At 40.0% G+C, this 19,180-nt stretch overlaps 1 protein-coding gene across 3 annotated transcripts in view; it reads left to right on the forward strand.

Moving 5' to 3' along the window:
* The window catches only part of CCDC178 (coiled-coil domain containing 178), a 127,466-nt gene that overhangs the window by 105,575 nt on the left and 2,711 nt on the right, over positions 1–19,180 (forward strand). For all 3 annotated transcript variants that reach the window (XM_028737063.2, XM_028737067.2, XM_028737070.2), the window contains one exon: positions 11,355–11,489. In XM_028737063.2, the coding sequence (XP_028592896.2) occupies positions 11,355–11,489 (135 nt within the window). The remainder of the gene's footprint in view (positions 1–11,354; positions 11,490–19,180) is intronic.

Consider the following 19,180-nt stretch of genomic DNA (forward strand, 5'->3'; position numbering starts at 1 on the left):
TTTCATGCTCATTTAAACCTTTTATATGTTGAAATGTCTGTGGTATATTATAGTGTATTGCTTTCATTTGGCATGGCTATGGTGTTTGTTGTATTCAGGTTATCATCTGTGAACTGCTTTGCACACAATGTATTTGTAGAAAACGTGGTAGATAAATAAAATTTGACTGTAATCAAATAATTCAATTTTATACTTCGTAATACATTTTGTAAAGTGTACCTTAGATTCAGCTACACCTATTTGTGAAATTCATTTTAGCTACATGATGGACAAGGAACAGAACAACAGGGAAAAATAAAATAGATAAGTATGTGGCAGAAGATTGCCAAAATACTTCAGTGTGAAGTGCCAGGTACTTAGAAATATTGTAGGAAAGCTTCTTGGTTGATAACTGTGCATGTGTGAGTATTGGACTGTGGATTTTCAGCAATTAACCATGTAATAATATATATAAGAGAGCCAGTGTGGTGTAGTGGTTAAGAGCGGTAGTCTCGTAATCTGGGGAACCGGGTTCGCGTCTCCGCTCCTCCACATGCAGCTGCAGGGCGACCATGGGCTAGTCACACTTCTTTGAAGTCTCTCAGCCCCACTTACCCCACAGAGTGTTTGTTGTGGGGGAGGAAGGGAATGGAGAATGTTAGCCGCTTTGAGACTCCTTAAAGGGAGTGAAAGGCGAGATATCAAATCCAAACTCTTCTTCTTTTTCTTCTATAATTGTTTAAATCTATGCTTTCTGTCTTGAACCCTTATCAGCTGAAGTCTTATCAACTGAAATAAATAGCTGCTATGGTCTGCATGTTTTAACTGAATGCTATAAATTCGCTGACTAACAATGCAACCCAAAGCATGATTCACTGGGATTACTCCCACGTAACAGAGCAATCGGGGACGCGGGTGGCGCTGTGGTCTACACAGAGTCTAGGGCTTGCCGATCAGAAGGTTGGCGGTTCAAATCCCTGCGACAGGGTGAGCTCCTGTTCAGTTCCAGCTCCTGCCCACCTAGCAGTTCAAAAGCACATCAAAGTGCATGTAGATAAATAGGTACCGCACCAGCGGGAAGGTAAACAGCGTTTCCATGCACTGCTGAGGTTCACCAGAAGTGGCTTAGTCATGCTGGCCACATGACCCAGAAGCTGTCTGCGGACAAACGCCAGCTCCCTCAGCCTATAGAGCGAGATGACTACGCAACCCCAGAGTCATCTGCGACTGGACCTAACTGTCAGGGGTACCCTTACCTTTAACAGAGCAATCAACCCCCAAATGGTGGTGTCCCTCTGCCCAGTTCCATTGGGCTACACCAGACTTTGCCTGCAGGAGGCTTCAACTGCCACAAAGGTCCCTGCAGAGCCTGCTGAAAGTGTGGGAAGGTGGAAACTAATGCTGATGGCATCCCCATCAGTGGTTACCAGCAGAACGCCCCATGGGGTATTTTGTTGCAAGGAGCACAACTGGGCCGGATGATCATAAGGCATTCCAGCCACTGGTGATGTGCCCAATCCAAGTTTCTCAGGTGTACCAGCCTGGAGCTCGTGCACAAAATATGGGACACACACATACAAACCCCTTCCTTGCACCGTGGCCAGTGTAAGTAGTGATGGTTCAGATGTGGCCGTGACTCTGCCATTCCACCCTGCTGCTCCCAGCCAAAATTAGGATTACTTCCTAATATGGTATAGGGATGCATCCTAAGGCTTTGTTGACATGTATAAGATTGATAACTTCTTAAAATACAACCCTAGTCAACAACTGATTATGGTAGAAGGCCACATTGTGAAAGGATAGAAAGGATGTTGGGCCAAATCTCCAAATTCCATTCCCTCAGATATTGCCAAACCCTATTGCTACATTCCTCCACACCCATTTTTTCCTCTTGTTTCAATGTGAGGACAAAACTGTTCCCTTTAGAACACAGACTTGGCCCAAGGGCCTCATTGGTAATTACTCATCAGTAATCCTCAAGGATTACTAGTTGGTAATCCTTGAAATACAGTATTGTAATAAAAAGTACAACATGACTTCCTATCATATCATTTTATTTTATTTTATTCATCTAACTAAAAACAATAAATGTGCTTGGTGCTTGTTTGTTCTTTATTGTTTTATTTGTCCCCAGATTATGACTATACTGTATTAGGCAGGATTTACCTAACCAGCCCTGTCAATGGAAGCCTTGCCCAAGGACTTCTTCTTGCGCAATGGGGCTTCCCCTCTTCTATTTCTCTGTGCACCTCTACTCTGAAATTGTCTCTGGGAGGTCAGGAGAACCCCCTGAACAGCATGAGTGAAGGGGAGAGGCAGTATTTTTCCACCTGGCAAGCTGAAATGCTTGTGCAGATGGAATAGTTGTAAGAACATGGCATTGAATTCAACTCAATATGTTTTTAGAAATTTACATTAGGAATTGCATTCACCTAGAAACCGAAATATGGCTGGTTACGATTCCAGCAAGCTGATATTATATATGACCAGAAACTCTATCACTATGGATTTATTTAGCTTTAAAATAAGAGTTTTCGGTTTGGAAAAGAATGTAATCTATTAGAAGGGAACATTTATAAAATGAGATTAATCCATGATCTTCTGTCAGTGCTATACAACCTACAGATTAGCATGAAAATAGAATTGTGATCTACTATACGAGCTTGTCAGAAGGAAGGAAGCACTAGTGTCAGGGGGAAATTGTGTTTTAGAAAAATGCAAAACGAGGATATATTAAGGGAAGATTGGAAGCAATCACAAAAAAACCATCAGAGTTTTAAGAATATTCAGAAGGCCATATGGAAAGACGGAGGATATGAGTATGTAGAGTAATGAACTATCTAAATGTTTAGAAGCATAAAAGCTAAGAATGACCAAGCAATGTATTTCTGTAGCAATGTATTTCAAACCAAAAGCTGCATTACCAGTGATGGCTGGTGCCCATTGAGACCGGTAGGGCAGAAGACAAGGATATCAACAGTAGGTGGAGCCAGAGCCAATGACAGGCAAAGAAAACCACTTCCCATTCTCCTCTCGGATGAGTTCTGTAAGGGTATCACTGTGACGGAGGACATGAGTAATGTGCTGTTTCCTCCTCCTTCCACAGCCTACCTGAATTCTAAGTTTGAAGGAAGAACCCTTTTGACACAGGAGTTCCATTAAGACAGTCCACCTGCTGCCAGGTTTATACACCTATGTTGAGTGGTGGAGGAAGTAGGTGAAACTGCTTAATTGACTCTGAGGATGACAACCCTTCAATGCCATTATCCTCATCTACTTCCTAAACCTCCAGCCTTCCTAAATACTTCTTAAACCCAGGGACGTCAATAATATCTGGGCTACACTCTGAGTAAGCACCAGACTGAAGGAACTACCGTAGGTTTGAATTAAAAGGGGTGAAATAGCACTATTAGCTATTATTAATGGAATATCTCTGCATCATCCTACCCAGCAGCCCAATATGTGTTGAACAGAAGAGGTATGGATAGGACACTCACAGGAAAGTTCCCAGAAAGGCCATAGATACCCACCCATAAATAACTTCTCAGTTGTGTCTGACAAGAACATGTGAGGCAATTCAAGAATAGTCTTATGAATGCCTGCCAGATCCCACAGATATTGTACCAAAACCTCATGATCAGCTACACTGAAGCCTGTAGAAGGGTTTAACTGGACTTATTCTTGTTGATCTTCATTTACACACTAAGTTGTTAATAATAATAATAATAATAATAATAATAATAATAATAATAATAGTTTGTTTGTTTATACCCTGCCCATCTGGCTTTGTTTCCCCAGCCACTCTGGGCGGCTCCCAACCAAATATTAAAACACAATACAGCATTAAACATTAAAAACTTCCCTAAACAGGGCTGCCTTCAGATGTCTTTTAAAAGCAAGATGGTTGCTTATTACCTTGACATCTGATGGGAGGGCAGGCCCCACTAATGAGAAGGCCCTCTGTCTAGTTCCCTGTAACCTCACTTCTCGCAATGAGGGAACCGCCAGAAGGCCCTCAGCGTTGGATCTCAGTGTCTGGGCTGAACGATGGGTGTGGAGCCACTCCTTCAGGTATACAGGACTGAGGCCGCTTAGGTCTTTAAAGGTCAGCACCAACACTTTGAATTGTGCTCGAAAACTTACTGAGAGCCAATGCAGATCTCTCAGGACCGGTGTTATATGGTCCCGGCGGCCACTCCCAGTCACCAGTCTAGCTGCCGCATTCTGGATTAATTGCAGTTTCCGAGTCACCTTCAAAGGTAGCGCCACATAGAGCGCATTGCAGTAGTCCAAGCGGGAGATAACTAGAGCATGCACCACTCTGACGAGACAGTCTGCGGGCAGGTAGGGTCTCAGCCTGCGTACCAGGTGGAGCTGGTAGACAGTGGTGAAGCTGCTTGCTCTGCTACCAGGGGCAGAGAGCAGGCGGGGTGGGGCTGGCGCCCCCGGGGGCGTGACATGCGCCCGGGGTGTGTGATGCGCATTCCGGGGGCGTGGTACGCTGCCCGCAGGGGCATGGCGTGCATTCTGGGGGCGTAACACACTGTGGGGGCGTGACACCTGGCGCGTGGGGGGGTAGGCAATGCGTGTCCAGGAGGGCTGCCGCAATGGCACCGAGGCGGTCTGCTCCCTCCGCACTCCCATTCCTCTGCCAGTGCTGGTAGACAGCTGCCCTGGACACAGAACTGACCTGCTCTTTCATGGACAGCTGTGCAATCCTAGTGTCATGCCTGGTTGAAAAGTAGAACTGCAAGAGTCTCAGTGTGGAAAGGAGGGCCGAGGAAATGTCTCTATGTAAGGAAACACTATTATGGTTTTCTTGACCTCTTTCTTTCTGTCATAATACCAAGTCTGGGATCCCTACAGTTGGAACAGATCAGTGGTGGACCTTGCGGTCTCAAATTTCAGTGGCAGCCTGCACAACACCAAAATTCAGTGCTCCCTCCTCTTGCCTTCCATTTTACATCATAGTTGCAACACCCCCAAGGCTCCGCACCCAGTGCAACCAAACTTGTTGCAATCCCCTAAATCCGTCCCTGAACAGATGTTAGAGTGAACATCAAATAAGTTTGGGAATGCACAAAACTGAGAATTCTTGGGAACTGGATATCAATATTAAAGGCTTCTTAGTCATTGTGTCTTTTTGCCAGATTTGGAGTTTGGACAGATATCATAATAATGAACCAAATTAACTCCACAAGAAATCATTCAAGGGAGGATGTGCATTTGTATACATGTAGGATGTACACATGTGGCTTTTTGTGTATGTAGTTACGTACCTCTGTTCTGTTTGTCTATAAAATAGAAGTAAATTATTGTTGTTTAGCTGTCAATTTAATATCTGTGAATATATACATCATTGTTTTTAAGACATAATTTTGCTAAATTTAACCTCCCTTGTTAATATAATTGTAATACCTGAGTAGACGGTGTCTTGCGTGCTTTGGTGTGATTTTGATAATATTGAATACCATATTTGTTCAACTAATTACTACAATATCTTATTGATTTTCAACATCCTGCTTTATTTCTAGCACATTTTGATTTTGTAAATGGTACACATCCCTAAAATTAGATACCACAGTGCATTAAATTATAATTTCTTTTCTACTGTGAGATGTTTATCATTTTGATTTTGGAAGTACTTGTACCTCACAATAAGAATAGATTAAATAGATGATTGCTCTCCATTGCAGACTAATTAGCTGACCGTGACAAAGAAATCTGCTGAATTTTCATCGGAGGAATGAATATAAATGAAATTAAATTTGTCACTGGTTTAAATTGTATTATTCATCTGTGTTCTATTTTCATTCTGTCCTAATCCAGGGATAAGAGATAGAATCCTGATTTTTCTCTGATATTTCATTATTGTAAAATTGAGATGTAAGGCACACTTACTTTCTGACCCACTTAGCATTTTAGCGAGTAAAAAAAAAAGGAGTGTATTGTCATCACTGCACATATTGGGATTCCTAACTCTACCTAGGCTCCACCTAGGCTGCAGGACTGATAAACAGCTATTCATTAGCTACACTTGGTCCCCACTGTTACTTATCGTTTTATTCTCTCTTGTTTTCAGGTTCCCAAAGATCTGGGGCTGAATGGAAGTTTCAGTGTCATTACATTACTCATTCATTACATACTAAAAGACTACACTTCACACATGAAGCATCTCAGTGCATGTTTTATGCCAGTACTAGAGCACTTGCTTGGTGTGCAAAAGTCCATGTTCAGTTCCTGGCCTATCTTGTTTGGACTAGAAAAAGTTCCAGTCCAAAACTGTGAGGAGGCACAGCCAGTTAATGTAGTCAATATTGAGCTAGATTGGCCAACTAACATGAAATATATTCCTTATCTGTTGCTGGGCGCACTAGTTATTTTTGCAGATCCATGTATATTTCAGTGCCTACAGCTATAGGATAAGTCTTTATAAGAGATACATTTTTAATAATAGTAGCTGGATTTGACAACAAACTATATTCAAGCAAATTTTGTGTACCAACTCTCTTAATCTTTACAAAATTTTATCGGAGATAGAACGTGATAATAATGATAAACAAGAAGGAGACTTGAATAGGACATTTGCTAGCAAATATATATTTGCAAGACAGAACAAGGCTCTTCTGCTTATGTTAATTTTAGAGCGGATTCCAACTCAGGTTTCTTTAAAGTCTTAGTAAATAGATGTATCATGGTCCAAACTATTGCTGGCAAAGAGCTGGGGGGAATAAGCAGATTCCAGGTAACACAGGGACATTAATTAATTAACCAGTCTAATATTTGCAACCATCCTCTCACTTCCTTATTATTCACAATATTTAATTATTTCAGATATTCCATGGAAACAATAATGCCCTTATGTAAGTGACCTGCCTTTGACAAGTGTTATGAGCCCCATTGGACACCCAGTGCCTGAGTGTAGGTGGGAATGAACACATGGAGGAGAGAACTGAGGGAGAAAATACCTTTGGCTTTGCCCCCTTGGTCGCCCTTTTCTTGCATGTAACCACATTCCTTATGACGTTACATATGAAATTTCTGAATCCACCAAAGGGGGTGGAAAGCTCTTAGAACTGTATTTGTTTTTTATATAAATTCCAGTGAACTAAACATGGGATTTTCAACAAGGAAGTGTAGCTGGTCATGGGGCAAGTCAAAACTGGTCACCTTACTTTCTAGGAGTACCTTCAGTCACTTTCTTACTGTGCTCTTAACAATTTAGACATTTCTGATTCAAGTAAAACCTAATCAGCAGTACTTTCAACCCACACAGTGTGGGCAGTGTGAGGAACAGTACCACATTTAGGATGGTGTGAGCAGTTCCCTCACACAGTGTGCCAAGCCAAAGGGGCACAAAGTAGTAGTAGTGGTAGTAGTTGTTGTAGTAGTAGTAATGTTGTTGTTGTTGTTTAGTCGTTTAGTTGTGTCTAACTCTTCATGACCCCATGGACCAGAGCACGCCAGGCACTCCTGTCTTCCACTGCCTCCCGCAGTTTGGTCAAACTCATGCTGGTAGCTTTGAGAAAACTGTCCAACCATCTCGTCCTCTGTCATCCCCTTCTCCTTATGCCCTCAATCTTTCCCAACATCAGGGTCTTTTCCAGGGAGTCTTCTCTTCTCATGAGGTGGCCAAAGTATTGGAGTCTCAGCTTCAGGATCTGACCTTCCAGTGAGCACTCAGGGCTGATTTCCTTAAGAATGGATAGGTTTGATCTTCTTGCAGTCCATGGGACTCTCAAGAGTCTCCTCCAGCACCATAATTCAAAAGCATCAATTCTTCAGCGATCAGCCTTCTTTATGGTCCAGCTCTCACTTCCATACACCACTACTGGGAAAACCATAGCTTTAACTATACGGACCTTTGTTGGCAAGGTGATGTCTCTGCTTTTTAAGATGCTGTCATTGTAGTAATACCTATCTTTATACAGGTACCTACTGAGAAGATCCATAAAAAAGCAATTGTACCAAAATGATTTATTGTGAAAATAAGAAGGGGGGGGGCACTAAATGTCCTTGCTCGGGGTGCAACATTTCCAAAGTCCACCCCGGTGAGGAATTCTTCTTCTTATCAAGTTAGCAGTCACCTTTTCATTTAAAGTTTAATATATGATTTTAAGAGCATTAAATCATATAATAAGAAACTGAATTTCTAGATCTTAAAGTATTTCTTCATGTGTTATAATTATTTTATATTATTACACTTCTCAAAGCATTCTAAGTTCAACCACAGTTATGGAGACTAAACTGCTGTTTTCCCTCACTACTGCCATTGGCTTTTCATCATTACAAAAGTATGTACAGGTTGCTGACAAAAGAGCTTTATTTAAATGAGCTGTAAAATCTTTAGCAACAATGCTAAGTGGAACAGGTTTAATAATAAAGAGATATCTTTTTACCTATGCACTTGGAGTATTAGAAGATAAATATTAGCTACATTTTGCTCATAATTCTGCCATTCTTGCTTGCCTTGCCAAAACCTGTAGAGTTGTTTTGTCAGTGTTTGAGTTATAACAATGAATTGTACTGACACGGCTTATATCATTTACTTAGTATGCAACATCTCATTGCATTATTAAATTAATATGGCACATGTAGGATTATCTAATATGTTTAATTATTATTTTGGAGAGAAAAGGGCAGATTTAGAAAGATCAACATTTTCTGCATGGTTTTTTAACCCCTAATTCTTCAACAATCCTCAACAGATTTGGTTTAAACGGAAACTAACATTAAAAATCTAACTCGATGCGCACACCTAAAAATGCTCTCTGGGCCTAGTCAATGAAAGCAAATGGTGCCAATTAGCTAAATGTTCTGTTGTGGAAAACGTCAACTTCCAATGTGGCAATTTCATAAAACTTGGCTAGAACAAGTAAAGGATATATGATGGACCCAAGACCCAGGAAATAACATAAACATGGAGAGGAGGGAGAAATTATGAAGAAAAGATCATAAACTTTCTCTGAATACGGATATAAGACAGAATTGTTTCAAAGATATGACATGTTTTTGTAAGTCTTCTGTAATTATCAGAGCCAATATGTTATTGGCTCAAAACTGGAAAGTTGCCATACTCCCTCCCTGGAAACAATGGCTTAACAAATTTTGGGATTTATCTATAACAGCAAAAATAATGACTTATCTTAGAGCAAGAATTGTTAATAAATATAGAAATAATTTCTGGAAAAACTGATTGCCCTTTATACAATATTATCAAGAAAATACAAAATACAAGTAGTTTTTGAATTTATTTATTTTTTGAAAATATATATTTTTGTCTTGATTCTTATTTATTTATTCTTATTTGTATTATAACATTATGATTTGAAGTAATGTTTTTTGATCAGAGTTTTGATTATTGGTAATAATTGTCAAATAATTCAATAAATAAGCACAACAACTGGAAAAACCTAGAAGTAAGATGTGGGTTGGCTTAGTGTTAAGTTTAAACTCTGTCTTGTGGTTTGTCTTGCCCCAAACAAACACAAGATGTAACCATGGTTTGTTTGTTTTTTTATTTATTCTGATTTGTTTGTCGGTAACAAACCATGAGCCCAGGTTTGCATGTAATGCAAAGCCAAACTATAGCTTAGCTCTGGGTTGCAGCAGCAGGGCCAGGAGACAAGCAAAAAACCGCACTTTTCTCCCTAGGCACCAGCACACTTGCCTGTTCACAGTAAAACCATGGTTTGGCTTACCACTGCATGTGAATGAGGCCCATGTGAAATATTGAAATATTAATTTTCAGCATTATAGCTGGTATTTTGTATAGATTTTCAAAGATGGTATTGAAGACAGGGGAAATTATGTGTTTCTCAACTCCCTTGAGAAACAGAATGAAAATGAGATTTGGACACGGTACAATGTATTGGTCGCCAAAGAACGCTTCCTTTCTCTGATATAAAGACATTTTTATTCATGCGTTCATTGTGGTATTGATCTCAATAGGTTTGAAAACTTCCATAGATACATTATACCATTGTTTTAATGTGGTTGACAACCATGCTCAGAAAGGTTGTGTACTGACAATAGTGATTGACATTTTACTGAGAGTACTGTAGCATGACTAAATAGAAATGCAGCTTTAAAAACTCTTTGATATAATTGGTTCCCATTAGCCATTTTCTACATTAGCAGTGTTTTCCTCTCCTGCAACAAACAAATGTGGCCAGGATCCAACCAGTATCTCCTGTGGATTTGGGCATGCCCAGTGATACTTTTTACTTCTTACTTTTCCTTGAACTGATAGATCCTTATACCATATTGCAAAATGCTCTTGAAAGTTTTCCTGTGTTTCAAATGTGACTCAGAAGTTTCACGTGTGGAAGTTGTTGTCCGAGCCCCTTTGGGCACATGGACTTAATTACTATCCTGGATATAGAGAGAGGGGATTAAATGTTAGCTATTAAGGTAATACGTTTGCATCCATTCATCTGAGCTGCATGTAAAACTACTGTGCCAGATTTTTTTATTTATTTCTTATTTATTCCCAAATTTAGAAGAACTGTAATATAAACAGAAATTGGTTAATAATGTGTCTGCAATAGCTGTTACGTTTAAAACTCATTTAATATTCTTTGTCAAAGTGATTTTTGCATTTAGAAAGATATGTAAGAAAACCAGGGTAAGCCCACACTTGTGATTCTCTTTATACAGTATATTGTAACATCTGTGTAAATGTGCATGTGCAGATATAGATATATAGATATGCTGGTGTCACATTCAGCTGCTGCCTTAACTGCAATTTAGTGCAGTTAGATGCTTTCATGTCACATGGTTATAGCTAGGTAGATTAATAGGGAGTTCTATCTGGAAATTTCTTTCCTGTTATTGTTCTCCCTCAGCTGCTGATGGTGAAGTTAATTCTCTTTAGTTTTGTCATGCTCTGGAGCACACATTGCCAAGCTATGATAAGCTTTACAAGGAAAAATGAGCCACAGTGTCCATCAAAGTCTTAAACTTGCATTTTAAACTTTGGCCTGACCTGATGTGCCATTCAAAATGCTTCAAAAGATTATTTTTTTAAGAAAGGTTCAATATGTCCCGAGGCTATCGGTTTTGAGTTAAACTGGGTGAAGTAGAAATATTTTACTCATCAGCTTTGCAGTCACAGAGTTTGCCTCAGCTAGAACAAAACTGCTGAGGCATTTAGAGAAAATTAACCCCCCATCCTGGCAGCCAGATGTGACTGGTTTCTGATGAATGCACATGAGTGGGCTGAAAAATCAAGAGACTGTGAAATTCCTGTCAGGTCCGTACAGTGCAGAATGGGCTATTGACTGCTTTCTATATTTCCCTCCATCATTCTTCTTGAACACTGCCATTAATTTCCTCTCCCACTCTGACTTATTTTTTCCCCTTTCCTCTTTTAGCTCTCTCGGCTGCAAAGGAAGCTGCACAGGGTATTGGTGGAGTACTTCAAACAGCGAGCCGTCTATAGCCAAGCTGGGCTGGCGAAGTTCCAGGCAGCCTCTCATGAGAATTTTCAGAAAATATTAGCTGTGCAGGTAGGTGATTGCAGGGAAGTAGGAAAGATCATTCTGATCTAGATTGAAAAGCAAATGATGGGTGGTGTGATGAAGCATTAAAACCATATCCCATCAGAGTTTTGTAAATTTTTAACCTCTTTAATAAACTGAAATTGCATGAAGGATGAATCCAGTAGGCTAGCATATGTACCACAGATAGATATTTTCTTTAAAAGAGAAAGTTGGATTTTGTTCTCGGAAGCCTTTACAATGATCATTATACAAATATATTTATTTTTAACCATTGAAAAACAGGCATTAAGAGTGCAGCTAAAATATTTTAGAACACACTATAGCACATTCCTTTCTTTACCTCTTATTGACACAGAAAGCAACACTTTTGATTTTTCACATTTTATTCCTCTAAAGAAAAAGAAGCTAAAGATCATCACTTTACATATTCTGAGGGGTAATGACATAACAGGAATTAAGGAATCCTGGTGTCATGGACACAAGGCCCAATCTGATTAAGCCAACATTATTCTTACCTTCAGACCCAGACCTGGACACCTCACAATAAGAGCCAAACTAAATGTGACAGACTGCCATGTGTAGTCCCTCCCTTTTTCCCTTCACAGAATGTGGGCATAGAAATAAGGGGACTTATTAACATTTCTCCCTCTAGCAGATTTTCCAATAACAGTTGTTCCCTCCCAAACTGCTTTCTCTCCAATCACCCACATCATAGAATTGTAGAGATGGAAGGGACCCCAAGAGTCATCTAATCCAACCACTTGCAATGCAGGAATATCAACAAAAGCGCCCATGACAGATAGACATCCAATCACTGCTTTAAAACCTCCAAGGAAGGAGAGTCCACCACCTTCTGAGGGAGTCTGTTCCCCTGTCAAACAGAACTTGCTGTCAGAAAGTTCTTTTGATGTTTAGTCAAAATCTCCTTTCATATAACTTGAATCCATTGGTTCAGGCCCTACCCTCCAGAGCATGAGAGAACAAGCTTGCTTCATCTTCCATGTGACAGCCCTTTCAGTATTTGAAGATGGCTATCATATCTCCTCTCCATCTCCTTTTTTCCAGGCTAAACATACCCCATTCCCTCAACTGTTATCATAAGGCTTGGTTTCCAGACCCCTGATTATCTTGGTTGCCTTCCTCTGCACATATTCCAGCTGATCAATATCCTTCTTAGATTGTGGCACCCAGAACTGGACACAGTATTCCAGGTGTGGTCTGACCAAGGCAGAATAGAGCTGTACTCTTACTTCCCCTGATTGGGAAACTATACTTCTGTATACTTCTGATGTAACCTAGAATAGCATTAGGGGTTTTTTTTTGCTGCTGCTGTATCACACTATTGACTCATGTTAAGCTTGTGGTCTCGTAAGACCCCTAGATCCTTTTCACATGTACTACTGGCAGTCCAGGTAACCACCCCACCCCCCATCTATCTTATATTTGTGCAGTTGGTTCTTCCTGCCTAAGTGTAGAACCTGCATTTGTCCCTACTGAAATTCTCTCAACAGGGACAGGAATCCACAATGGGGAATGACTACTGAGAAGGCATTTGCATTGACTACAGACTCTTCATGTTATGTTTCCAAATCATGTGTCATATTGTTTGAATGATTCTGGTTTCAGAATTATGTGCTGACTCTGCCCCAAAGTAGGTAGCAGCCAATAATAAACTATTGTTGTTGTTTATATTTGCCTGTCTCGGGAGACAATGGAAGAGGTGCACTTCAGGGTGAAGTCAAACCGTTGGAGAGTTATAGCATCTGCTGTGGCTGTAGAGACTGATATGGGAGAGAGATGTTTTGTTGCATGCGGGGCAGATTAAGGCATCCAGTTCTGTTGCCACAGGTACACCATGACATGTCTTTTCTCTGCACTCCTCCCAGAGATCATTCTTCCTCTAGTCACTCCTATAGATACACAACCTGACTGTTTCCAGGTACTGCAATCATCTGCAAGGGATTCCCACACATGTTGCCAGCCTTCATGATATATTTGCAGACATCTTTGTAATGCAGCATTGGTCTGCTAGTAGGCCTAGTGCCTGAAGCCAGCTCTCCATAGAGCACGTCCTTGGGGATCCTGCAATCTCCCATTCTCCCATTCTGTGGACATTGCCACAGAAGCCTGGTAGCTCCATGTGGCACGAACACGAACAACCAAGTCCAGCTGGTGCCAGTGGTCTGACCTTGGATGTCTCTGGGACACTCACTGTTTTCCCTTGGTAGAGAAGAACATGTTCGTGATGCAAGTTAGCAGACTTATTTTTTCTTAAATAATTTGTCCTTGAAAGAAAGAGGAGTGGTAGTACCCCTGGTTTAGCACTATTAAGCCTACTGCCACAGACTTTAGTTGTAGTCTCGTAATCCAATGCCAGAGCACATCTTCTAGAGTTAGTGCCCTCTGTGCCCTTGGAAAATGGGACCAGTGTTTACCTGTCTATTGAACAGCCCTTTCATTTATGGTTTCCTTCTTACTTGTCAAGTGATCATCAATTTAACTGCATTTTTTCTCAACAGTTCTTTCACAGGTAAATTATAATAGTTCTTTAGGTGGATGATCTTCAAAGCCTCTTTTATTTCTGAGGGTTCAAGTATTTTTACAATTGCCGATAACATTCAATTACATCTTTTAGACATACTAATTTTTCAGTTATTGCTTACTCTCACCTTGCAGGTATATGGAGTTTGGCAACACTGGTGTTTTAGTAAGCAGAGACTGGTACTGGCTTTTTATTGGTCCTGCTTTTTGCCATTATTTATAATAATTATCTGGAATGCTGAAGATGAAATTTAGGTACAAATCTTCTATTTTATAAATTTCCATTTCCTGTTTAATATGACATATTACAAAATACAAGTTTCACTTCTTAAGGACAACTGTGAATTAATTCCCTGATATTCTGAACTTTAGATCAGATTCTGTGGTTATCTGCAGAGAGCAGTGCTCATACATATTTTCCCTGAACCCAAGACAAGCTTGTAATGTGCTCCACTCTTATCTCTCTCCCCCACCCCATCCTGATCTCATATTGGTTTTGAAAAAATGAAGGATTGATTGTTCGTTAGCTTCATTTAGTTCCCTTTGTTCAAGCTCTTTATGTTTCTGGCAGTTTGGCATGTATGCACAACAGTGAGAAATACTCTACAGATACAGGGATCAAGTGTTAGTTCTCTTATGCTCTCTGGAGACCAGAGGCCTATCTCATGGATGCCGTCTTCAGTTCCATGATGGAAGAAAACTTGGATATAAGCGCAAAAAAGAAATATAAAATAATAAATGTACTTGTTTATGTTCTCGGGTATGTAAATCCACTCAGCATCACTAGGCTTGGGAGAGTGGGAGAGGTGCAGAATCTTGCCATGTAGACGGCAGCCTGTTCAGAAACCTTGGGTGCTTGTCAGCATTCTACACATGCGAAAATATTTCTCATTATAACTCCTGTGCATATATAGTAGTATTCCAGTGCTTCTTAGCATGGTATAGCATGTATTAGGCCCTACTCCTACCAGCATGTATGACTCTTAGCAGACAGGATGGAAGAAGAATCAATCGAAACTATGAAGGAAGCAACCTGCTCATTGGCATAAATACAACAGATTGCATCTAAAATTATAGACTAATCTTGGTTGCCATTGGACCACTTGACGAAGTACCTTAGCATGACAAAATACTGCAGTTGCAGTTGGTGCATGCATGTTCAAATGTTTGTCATCAGAACAGCTTATGGAAGTTAAGGCTTCCTTAGATTGCCTTGGCTGTTTGACCAGTCCTTTACCTACCATGCAGTAGAGAGAGAGATAAATTTGACTGTTCCATTCACATTTCCTTAAATGTAGCAAGATTCATTAAACTATATGAAGTTTAGTGAATTGCAAGAGCCAGCCAAAATGCTGCTGTTGATTTGCTTGAGTGCCTTTTGTGTCTCAGTGTGTCAACTTGGTGGTGCTGTGCAAACAGGGAAATCCTTTGTTCAAGCTTGTTACCTCTTAAAATCCTAGCTAGTTGCCTAATGCTCTCTCTTAGCACTTTGCTGCTACTGTTCTACGATGGCATTTTGGAGCCATTCACAGAATTTGTCCACTTCTGGGTTATGGTCTTTTCTTGTCTTGGCTTCAGCCATCTGATCCTCCTTGAGGGGAAACCTACTGCAGTGTTGCTTCATTCCCTATCTCTTAAAGCATGCCCTCAGCTTGCCTGGCAGCTTTCTGAACATTGCTGCTCCCTATTCAAGGTAAACATAGCCTGGTCTCAGCAGCCAGACTGTTATTTCCCTAGACCAAGGCAATGCTAACTTCACACTCCAATTCCCGATTCCCTCTATTTATAGTCTGAATTCTAACCTCTTATTCCTCAGGTGACCCACATCCTCTATTACTACCTTCACCTAGGTTAGTGCCAACCCAGCATGCCAGAGACCTAATCTTTTAAGTCACTCTGGTTCAAAGGGGTCTCAGTTGTGCTATATATACAAAGCACTTCTTACAGCCTCTCAGATGGGAATCTGGAATGCCTCTAACAGATAACAAGGTTTTCCTTATTTAAAAAAATATTGCATACTCATATCAGTGTCCATGAACCTTTGGACTTCTATGAAGACAGAAATCTTGGAGGGAGAGAGTCCTTATCCAAATTGAACTTAGGTGGTGGTGTGAATTGGATACAAGGTGGTAATCATGTGAAACCCAAACAGTAAAATTAACAGAATGTAACTGGTTCTAATGTCATTAGACTATTTGACCTGATTCAGATGTACTGATATGAGTCCAATAAACCAGCCCAGAATATCAAACCAGGATATGGTTTGATATCCTGCCTTTGAAGAGAACCCTTAACAATTTCCACATTTGGATGTCCAGTGAAACCATGATTTAATGAACCAGGAAGGTTTACCCAAGCCAGTTGACAAGGGGAGGAGAGAGGCCAGGGCTGAGGAAGGGAACACATAGAGAAACTCAGTCTGGTAAACCAAAATTACAGATGAACTGAACTATAAGGTATTTGTTTTCCCCAGAAGTATCAAAGTTGGAGCATTTTCTATGTTGGAGAGGTGTTGACAATGTTGTGCTCAAACAGATGAGACCTCAGAGCATGGCATATTTATTATTATGTATTTTGGCCAGTGGCGTAGCGTGGGGGGTGCAGGGGGGGCCGGCCGCACCGGGCACAACATCTGGGGTTAGGGCAAATCCATAGGTTAGGGGGCGCAAATCCACGGGTTAGGGGGCGCAAATTACTTGCCTTGCCCCGGGTGCTGACAACCCACGCTACGCCACTGATTTTGGCTAACCAGACTAGAAACCATTTTTAGATCACACCTTTGGAACATTGCCATTAATAATGTGCTATTAATGTTCTGATATTACTGATGTGCTAGGTCACTTCCATGTGGAATTATATTTTAAAATAGATTCAATTCTGTATTGACCATGTAAAACATATTGCTGCAAAAGAAACTGTGGGTTTGTAAGCTGTCAGAGTGCATTTCAAGCCTCTCTTTATTTTTTCAAAGTACCATGTGTGAAACATCAGGAAAATACCACTCGGCAGCTTTTAATGCCAAGCTTGCTAACACACTTTAGGCCAATTTAGCCCCTCCTCTTTTAACCTACATCACAGTTTTAAAGATGCAAGGAACCATTTTTGGCAGCTGCCCTGCTTTTATTACTTCCTGAATTAATTGCGTCAGTTTAGCACATCTCCAGGAAAAGATGCTTCTTCCATTGATTATGAACATAGCTACTGAACTCTTAACCATGGCTGCAAAGTAGATTATCTTTTAAAGACACTGGTTTTGAAACTTAGACATTTAATTTAATTATCTTTTCTCAGAAGTGTACAAAGCAGTGAGAAACCTCATGTGAATAACGTATTCATAAGACAATGCAGAGATGCATTTTTTGCCACAAACTCACTAATTTTAGCTATAATCACTAGCAATGTTTTTGTTTTACAGACTACTATGATTTGGCAAAAGAATAAAATTGCTTTTAAAGTACAAAAATAATTATGAACCACTTGAAATGTAATGTCTGTGTTTTATTTCTCATCAGAATTCATTAGTGTGTAACATCAATAATTTAGCCCATCATTTGCCAACACTGACTTGGCTCAGTAGTTCAATCATGTAACCCTGTAAACTCACTTTCCATTAAAATGAATGTTGCTGACAAAGGATAACTAAAGAGATACTTCATTTATTAGCTAAAGAGATACTTCATTTATCAACATTTTTAAATTAGGAGTTTGGGACCACAGACACTTAGCTGGATAAAATATTTGAAGGGATCTTTACTATACAACTCAAAATGTATGTGGAATCATAACGTGTTATTCAAAATGACAAATATATTTTTATTTGTGTAACATGCTTCATAGATAGCATGCTTTTCCAGAGGCAGGCAGAGCCACTTGCAAACAATGATATGACCTACCAGGATGACAGCTTGGTTGTCTTGCGCAAAGCAATTATGGTGCAGTGTCTTAATGGAATTAGAACTTCCTTCCTTCCATTTTGCTGTAGAGGAATCCATGCTGAAATAAACCCACGCATGACATACTTGTCCTCTGAGTGGCCACCCATGATTCTACCTGGATAGGCAGCTTGAGATGGCATGATCCATACTTCACAGACTGACAATATGGGTACACAGTGAGGTATTCTGATGACTGGCTTAGCATATGCAAAGAATTGACTTCAACCCACACTCTAACATGTGGTTGGAGTGAATCATTGTTTAATCAAACATTTCTCATACAAAAATACTAAATGCAAACCAATTTATCCTTCAATTTCTAAACAGTAATTTGAAGCATTAATTTGTAAATTAATTTATCATGAAGTAGGCCTTTCACAATAGCCACAATTTTTATCTATTCCAAATTGAATCTTTATGATTTTTAGATTCCTCATCTAGTGGGCCAGTACGCACAGAGCTGGAAATTGGGGCATTTAGATGAGGAACCAGGCTATGGGAGAGTCATTGAACTCTATATGGTTCATGTGACTTGGTGCTATATATCAGTGCTTCAGTTGCTATAGTGCATCTACTGGACATACATTGCCCAGAGAGCGCTGATTCTTTACAGCCCATATTACCCACCAAAGCATTATCAATGGAATAGAAGTTTGTCTGAAGTAATTTGCCCTTGACAGATCTCAAGCTTTTTCAGATATCACAATTTTCTTTTAAGTATATGCAAATAGATCATTTTGTGATTTGTCCTAGTAATGAACCAAGCATGTGTGAAGTTTTTACTTAGAATTCTAAGTGTATTTTCTTTAGTTTTAATAGCTGTAACATGCTAAATTTGCATTAGAAATATTCAGAGGCCAGAAGTTTAATTCACTTTGGCTTATCTCACATTCTACAACTATCCAAAACTAGGAACGGGGCTCTTTTCTCAGACATGAGGGCAGGTTCGTATACTCATGACTACAACACTAAGCAACTAAATGTCTTAATGATTTATCATAGGTCTGACATAAGAGATGGGACTTTGATAGCAGGCAACAGCATCTCAAACACATACATTCCACTGCTAATAAACAAGTGATGAGAAATAAAGCCAGGACAATGCATCTCTGAATCAACCCTAAGAGTAAGGCCAATTGGTCTAGACATTAAATCTATTTAAAATCAGATTCATACCTTGTGGATGCCGTGTGTCTCAACATGCATACAATGGGGAAGTTA

This window comes from Podarcis muralis, chromosome 8 (assembly GCF_964188315.1).
Source record: "Podarcis muralis chromosome 8, rPodMur119.hap1.1, whole genome shotgun sequence".
Classification (NCBI taxonomy): domain Eukaryota; kingdom Metazoa; phylum Chordata; class Lepidosauria; order Squamata; family Lacertidae; genus Podarcis; species Podarcis muralis.